General features: G+C 48.8%; 1 protein-coding gene across 1 annotated transcript in view; it reads left to right on the top strand.

Annotated features, from left to right (window-relative positions):
- Positions 1-5,656: 5,656 nt before the first annotated feature.
- Positions 5,657-8,007, top strand: part of EMWEY_00028430 (cell division protein, putative) — a gene marked incomplete at both ends in the record, with an annotated part of 3,498 nt that continues 1,147 nt past the window's right edge. Inside the window, 4 exons of the mRNA XM_013481390.1 lie at positions 5,657-5,747; positions 6,122-6,676; positions 7,006-7,226; positions 7,498-7,767. Of these exons, the coding sequence (XP_013336844.1) occupies positions 5,657-5,747; positions 6,122-6,676; positions 7,006-7,226; positions 7,498-7,767 (1,137 nt within the window). The remainder of the gene's footprint in view (positions 5,748-6,121; positions 6,677-7,005; positions 7,227-7,497; positions 7,768-8,007) is intronic.

Here is an 8,007-nt window from a genome sequence, read left to right as displayed (position 1 = left end):
GCTGCTGCAGTTGCTGTCACCGTGTTGCTGCAGCGTGCAGCAGTTGCTGCTGTTTCTTCTGCTGCAGCATCCGATGCTGCTGCTGTTGCTGCTTCTGACTCGGTCGTTGTTGCTGTTGTTGTTGCTACAGCTGGTGCTGCTGCTGCTGTTGCTGCTGCCGTTGCTGCTGTTGCTGTTGCTGCTGCTGTTGCTGCTGTTGCTGCTGCTGCTGCTGCTCTTCGAGGGTATAGACACTTAAAAGGAGACCGTGGGGGGCCCCCAAAGAGATATCCAACCTCTAGCGGCAGCAGCTCAACAGCACTGCTGCTGCTGCGGTTGCTGCTGCTGCATTTAGCTCCGGTACTGCTGCTGCTGCTGCTGCTGCTGCTGCAGGTATCCTCGTTGCTGCTGTTGTAGCTGACGGATGTGTCTCTGCTGTCAATGCTGTTGTTGCCAGCAGCAACGACGCTGCAATTGTCTCCTTGCTGCTGCTGCTGCTGCTGCTGCTGCTGCTGTAGTTGCTGCTGCTGCTGCAGCCACCGTCTGTCTAGCTGCCTCACTGCCTGCAGCACATTAGCATTCCCTTGTGCTGCAGTTGATGGCCGCTGCTGCAGCAGCAGCAAGCAGCAGCAAATAGAATACAGCCAATCCCCTGCAGCAGATTCTACAGCAGGAGACATAAACAGACGCAGCAGCTCCTGCTGCTGCGGCGAGCGGTGCTGCTGCTTCTGCTTCTGCGGCTGTTGTTGCTGCTGCTGCTGCTGCAGCTGCAGTCTGCGCCTTTGCTGCAGCAGCGGAGGCGGAGGAGCTGTCCCCTGACCTTCGTTGTGCTGCGACGCCAGCAGCTGCTGCTTCCGCTGTAGCGGTGATTCAGGCTGCTGCTGCTCCTGTTGCTGTTGCTGCTCCTGCTCCTGCTCTTGCTGTTGCTGTTGCTGTGGGGTCAGCAGCAACAAGAAATCTGCGTGCTGCTGGTGCTGCTGCTGGTGCTGCTGCTGTTGTTGTTGCTGCTGCTGGCCTTCTATTTGCTTCTCTATATTAAGGCCCCGCTGCAGCGCAGTGCCAGCGAGCAACGGGCCCCCCTGCAGCAGCTGCTGCCGCTGCAGCAGCAGCTGTTGCTGCAGTAGCTGCTGCGGCAGCAACTGCTGCAGCAGCCCTTGCTGCACAGAATCATTGTTTATGTCTATTGCTTGTCTCTGTGTCTCAGGGGCCCCTGTGGTGCCACAGGGGCCCCCAGGGGCCCCTCTAGAGGGTACTTGGGGGCCCCCCAAGGGTACTTGTAGGCGACCCTCTTCGTTGTTTGTTTGAGTGGGGGCCCCCTTGGGGCCCCCATAGGGGCCTTGGCATTGTGGGGGCCCCTCGCTATCTGGGGCCCCCCCTTTATCTGGGGGGCCCTCTGTGTCTTGGGGCTCTATAGGAACAGCAGCAGCAGCAGCAGCAGCAGCAAGAAGAGACCTAAGGAGCAGCAGACGGATAAGGAATTGCTGCAGCAGCCGCAGACGACGGCGCCTTGCTGCTGCTGTTGCTGCAGAGGAGACATAAGTAGATAGAGACACTATACCTTCCCCTGCTGCTGTTGCTGCTGCTGTTGCTGCTGCGTCTGTTGCTGCTGATGCTGCTGCGTCTGTTGCAGCAGCAACAGCAGGTGCACCAGCACCTCCCTCAGCAGCAGCAGCCGTATCAGCAACCCCTGCAGCAGCAGCAGCAGATGCAGCAGGAGCAGATGCAGCAGCAGCAGGTGCAGCAGCAGCAGCAGGGGGCCCCTCTTGTGTGTTATTGTTATTAACAAAGGTGGGGTTGCACAACTGCTGCAGCAGCAAAGAGAGGTAGGGGGGCCCCTGATCACCTGCTGCTGTTGGGGGCCCCCCTTGATCTGCTGCTGCTGCATTTGGGGGCTCCCCTAGATCTGCTGCTGCTGCTTGTGTTGTGGGCCCCCCTTGATCTGCTGCTGCTGCTGTTGGGGGCCCCTCAAGAGGGTTATCACTCTGCTGCGGTGAGGGTACATCCGAATCTGTTTCTTGCTGCTGCTGCTGCTGTTGCTGCTGCTGCTGCTCGTGCTGCTGTTTAGCAGATGATAAGCCATGCTGCAGCAGCAGCTGCTGCAGCTGCTGCTGCAGCAGCAACTCTAAAGAAATGAGCTGCTGCCTTGTTGCTGCTGCAGGCGTCATTCTTAATGACAGCAGTAGCCGATCTCGTGCTGCTGCTGTTTTTTGCTGCTGCTGCTGCAGCATCAGCAGCAGCACGTCAGCAGTTGCAGCAGCACCTGGATCTCCTGCCTTATACCCTCTGCATGCATTCCATGCTCCTGCTGCTGCTGCTGCAGCGCAGCAGGGCCCGCCCTGAGGTACCTGCCCCTTGAGGGCCCCCCATGATATATATAAGGAGCAGCAGCTCATGCTGCAGCAATCAGGCAGCAGCAAAGACAACAGGCTCTGCTGCTGCTGTTGCTGCTGTTGTTGCTGCTGGTCATCGTGCTGCTGCTGTTTCTGTTGCTGCTGCTGTCCCTTCGCAGCAGCAGCAGCAACAGAAACAGCAACAGGTTCTGCTTCCTGCTGCTGGGGCAGCAGCAGCAGCCGCTGCTGCTGCCATTGGTAAGCGCATGCGCATCTACCCTCTTGCTGTTGCTGCTGCTGTTGCTGCTGCTGCTGTTGTTGTTGCTGCTCTTCTTGCTGCTGTTGCTGCTGCTGCTGTTGTTGCTGCTGATGCTGCATTAACAAATGATAGAGAACCAGTGTCTACCTTAAAGGAATATCTAAACCCTAAACCCTAAACCCTAAACCCTAAACCCTAAACACTAAAATCCTAGAGTTAGTCATTGATATGTAAATTACTCGCGGCAGAGGCTATTAATGCCGCTGCTGCTGCTGCTGTTGCTGCTGCTGCTGCTACGGTTGTTGCTTTTGCTGCAGCAGACAGCGACGCACACGACAGGTACACACTAAACCCTAAACCCTAAACCCTAAACCCTAAACCCTAAACCCTATTATCAAGGGGTATGAAAAATAATCCCTCTAATATTAAAACAAAATAATTATTTAAAATGTTGTATAAACCCTGTACGCCAAACCCTAAACCCTAAACCCTAAACCCTCGGCAGCCACAGGGACACTCGACACAGGGGCTGGCTAGGGTTTAGGGTTTAGGGTTTAGGGTTTATGGTTTATTGTCTAGGGTTAAGGGTTTATTATTAAATAGTAATTTCTTAACAGTTAATAAATATTATTTATTTTTTCCTTAACAAAGGGGGGCCCCCCCGGGGGCCCCCCAGGGGCCCCCCCCAGGAGCATCAGTGGGGTATCGGGGGTCCCCTGCGTCCTGCTGCTGCAGCAGCAGCAGCAGCAACAACAACATGTGTTATTTATACGTACATGTTTATTGCCTTTCTTATTTATTGTATTTTTTACCTCTTTGTTGTCTTATTTGATCTGGGGGCCCCTGTCTATACCTTCAAGGGGCCCCTGGGGCCCCCCAATCGCAGCAGCAGCGACGCAGTAGTAACAGCAGCAGCAGCAGCAGCGACACATACAGCAGCAGGAACAACAACAGCAAGACAAGTAGAATTAGCAGCACCAGCAGCGGGAACGTTTCCCGCGTAAGCCCATCAGCAGCAGCAGCAACAGCAGCAGCAGCAGCAGCGTTAATGTCTGCAGCAGCTGTGCAGGGGCCCTTGGGGGCCCCCCCTGCTGCATGCAATGGTGAGGTATCATCAATAAGGGGCCCCCAACCTCGTGTAACATCTCGTGGTTCATCACGTGGGGGCCCCTCTCATACCCATACCCACAACCGCAGCAGCCGCAGCAACAGCAGCAGCAACAGCAGCAGCAGCAGCAGCAGCAAAAGTAAATGGCTACTAGCCTTCTTATTGGGTATATGTATAGGTCTATCTATTTGGCCATTTATTGTCTCTTTATTAACATTTAATTTAATTGGTCAATTAAATGATGATAATCATCATGATACATTTAGGGGGCCCCCCCAGGGGCCTCCAGGGGGCCCCCTTGGGGGGCCCCTAGGAGGGCCCTCAAGGGGGCCCCCCAAACATAATGGTAAGAAAAGGGGCCCCTTTTTTTATTAAGAAGGAGACACTATATATAATAAAGGAGACAACACGAAAAGGAAGAGATAAAAGGAGACACATAAATAATAAATAATAAATAATAGATAATAACTAATAAATAATAATAATAATAATAAATTACTGCTGCTGCTGCTGCCGCTGCTGCTGCTGCTGCAGGTGTTGTAGAGCAGCAAGCAGATCGTCCAGCCGTGAGGCCACAAATATTTAAACCTATTCGATTCAGCGAACTTGCAGGTCTGCTGCTGCTGCTGCTGCTGCTGCTGCTGCTGTTGCTGCTGCTGCTGCTGTTGCTGTTGTTGCTGCTGCTGATGTGTCTATGTCTGTCCCTTTATGTGTTTATACCCGGTCTCCTGTCTCCTTCCCTGTCTCCTCTCCTGTCTCCTTATTCCCTGTCTCCTCTCCTGTCTCCTTACCTGTCTCCTTTTTTTGTCTCCTTCCCTGTCTCCTGTCTCCTTATTGCCTGTCTCCTTATTCCCTGTCTCCTTTTTGTCTCCTTGCCTGTCTGTCTCCTTACTCCCTGTCTCCTTCCCTGTCTCCTTATTCCCCCCTGTCTCCTTCCCTGTCTCCTTTCTTGTCTCCTTATTGGCCCCTTTGTCTCCTTTTGTGTCTCCTTATTGGCCCCTTTGTCTCCTTTTTTGTCTCCTTTTTTGTGTCTCCTTATTGGCCCCTTTGTCTCCTTTTGTGTCTCCTTATTGGCCCCTTTGTCTCCTTTTTTTGTCTCCTTTTTTGTGTCTCCTTTTTTGTGTCTCCTTATTGGCCCCTTTGTCTCCTTTTTTTGTCTCCTTTTTTGTGTCTCCTTATTGGCCCCTTTGTGTCCTTTTGTGTCTCCTTATTGGCCCCTATTTCTCCTTTTTTGTCTCCTTTTTTTGTCTCCTTTTTTGTGTCTCCTTATTGCTGTCTCCTTATTGTAGGCCTAGAGGAGGCTAAGCAAGAATTAGAGGAGGCAGTCTTATGTTTACGAAACCCTAATCGATTTAGGAGGTTAGGGGCGAGGCCCCCTAAGGGTATTCTTCTTGTGGGGCCCCCAGGCACAGGCAAAACGGCACTTGCTAGGGCTGTTGCTACAGGTATTAGGGTTTACGAGGGTTTACGAGGGTTTATCAGAGGGGAGGAGGGTTTCTTAGGGTTTATTAGCGTTTATTAGGGTTTATTAGGGTTTATTAGGGTTTAGGGTTTAGGGTTTAGGTGTTGAAAAGGGTTGATGTGTATACAGAACTATGTAGATTATACTGTAGTGTTTATTAGTGTTATAATTAGTGTTTATTAGTGTTTATTAGTGTTTACAAGTGTTTATTAGGGTTTACGAGGGTTTATAGGGTTAGCTAGGGTTTAGGGTTTAGGGTTTAGGGTTTACATATGTGTGTATATATGTATGCAGAGGCCTCTGTGCCTATGTTATACGCCTCTGGTCCTGAATTTGTTGAGGTGTATGTTGGTCAGGGGGCCCGTAGGGTACGAGAGTTATTTGCTGCAGCAAGAAGGGGGGCCCCGTTAATAATATTTATAGATGAATTGGATGCAGTAGGGTACAGGAGGGGCCCCGGGGGGGCCCCCACAGGTAGTAGGGAGCACGAGCAAACCCTTAATCAACTTCTTGTAGAGATGGATGGATTCAAGACAACGCATGCAGATGTAGTCGTCCTTGCTGCAACAAATAGAATTGATGCTCTTGATCCAGCTCTTCTTAGACCCGGTAGGCAAACCCTAAACCCTAAACCCTAAACCCTAAACCCTAAAAAAACCCTAAACCCTAAAAATTGAAAAAAAACAATTTATAGGGAAATTGAATGTTTAATTACAATAAATATTGAGGATACATAAAAGTATAGGAGGAGACATTAAAACCCTAAACCCTAAACCCTAAACCCTAATTCACAATCCCTGGTACGCAAAGAAACCTCCGGGGGTCGGCGGTTTAGGGTTTATTGTTTAGAGTATACTGTTGAGTGTTTAGGGTTTATTGTTGTTGGTAATAATATTCTTTTTGTTGGTGCTGTCCTCGAGGCTTTACAGTTTAGGGTTTAGGGTTTAGGGTTTAGGGTTTAGGGTTTAGGGTTTGTGTTTCAGGTCGATTTGATAGAATAGTTCATGTTCCTTTACCTGATCGTAAAGCAAGAGAAGCAATCTTGCTGCACTATCTAAAAAAAGTTCCTCTCTCTGCTGCTGCTGCTGCTGCAGCAGCAGCAGCAGATGGGGAGGAGGTAGAGGATGATAATAATGTAACAGCAACAGCAGCAGCAGGAGGTGCAACAGGAGGTGCAGCAGCAGGAACAGCAGCAGCAGCAGCAAAACCCTTGCAAGAAGGGAAAGAGATAAAAGGAGACACAAAAGGAGACAATAAAAAGAAAACCCTAAACCCTACAACACAAACCCTCGATAGAAAACGTCGCAGCAGCAGCAGGACAAACAACGTTCTGAGCCCCCCTCTCAGCAGCAACAGCAGCAACAGCAGCAGCAGCAGCAGCAACAACAACAACGACAACAGCAGCAGCAGCAGCAGCAGCAGGGACAAGGATATACATAAAGCTGTAGCTAGCCAGCTAGCTAAATTAACCCCTGGCTTCTCTGGTGCTGAATTAGAGAATCTTGTTAATGAGGCAGCTATACTAGCTGTTCGATCCAGTAAACCCTAAACCCTAAACCCTAAACCCTAAACCCTAAACCCTAATTATTTATCACAAAAGTTAAAGTCACACCCTATCTCTCCTGCACAACACTATTAGATACAATGAGCATTAAGGACACAAGGGTTTAGGGTTTAGACACCTATGAGCATGAAGGGGCAACAAGGGTTTAGGGTTTATGAGGGTATATGAGGGTTTAGGGTTTCGGGTTTTTTAGGGTTTAGGGTTTATTTTTTCATTCTTTTTTTTTAGGGTTTATTGTGAATAAGGGTTTATTATTTATTGTTAATTATTTATTTATGTATATGTGTGTATATATATATACAGATAAATCTTATTTATCTATAAAAGAGTTAATAGATGCTCGTGATAAATTAGCCCTTGGTCCCCCTAAACCCTCTCTTCTTCTTTCTTCTTTTATTAAGAGACAAACAGCAACACATGAGGCAGGACATGCAGTTGTTGCTTTCTTCCTACAACCCCATGCAGACCCTATACATAAAGCTACTATTATTAGTAGAGGAAATGCATTAGGTCTTGTTGAACAAGTAAGTAGGGTTTAGGGTTTAGGGTTTAAGGTTTACGAGGGTTTACGAGGGTTTACGCGGGTGTGTGAGGGTTTATTAGGGTTTACGAGGGTTTAGGAGGGTGTAGGAGGGTCTACGAGGGTTTCTTATGAGGGTTTAGGGTTTATTATATGAATTGTTTTTTCTTTATGTTTGTGTGTGTTATGCTGTTCCTTTTGCTGCTCTTCCCCTGCCCCTGCTGCTGTTGCTGCTGCTGCTGCTGCTACTGTTGCTGCTGCTGTTGCTGCTGCAGTTACCAGTAGAGGATCGTTATGGTTTATCTTATGCAGCCTTATTTGCCCGTTTATGTGTATGCATGGGGGGAAGAGCAGCAGAGATAATAGGTTATGGTTATTCAGGTGTATCTACAGGTGCAGCAGCAGACATAACAGCAGCAACAAGGATAGCATTCAATATGATTATTAAATGGGGAATGAATACACAATTAGGTCCTCTTTCTTATCTTCCTCATCATAGATATCATCTTATTAGTAATAAAACCGCCAGGCTTATTGATCTAGAGGTACATTCAAGGGTTTATTAGGGTTTACGAGGTTTTATTAGGGTTTACGAGGGTTTATTAGGGTTTACGAGGGTTTATTAGGGTTTACGAGGGTTTATGGGGGTTTAAGGAGGGTTTGGGGGGTTTATGAGGGTTTATGAGGGTTTATGAGGGTTTAGGGTTTATGAGGGTTTATGATGATTGATGATGATTTATGAGTGTTTATGATTTTTTAGGGTTTACGATTTTTTTGTTTTTGAT

Source organism: Eimeria maxima, genomic scaffold, assembly GCF_000499605.1.
Source record: "Eimeria maxima Weybridge genomic scaffold, Emw_scaff326, whole genome shotgun sequence".
Lineage (NCBI taxonomy): Eukaryota > Apicomplexa > Conoidasida > Eucoccidiorida > Eimeriidae > Eimeria > Eimeria maxima.
This window is presented reverse-complemented; position numbering and strand designations above follow the sequence as displayed.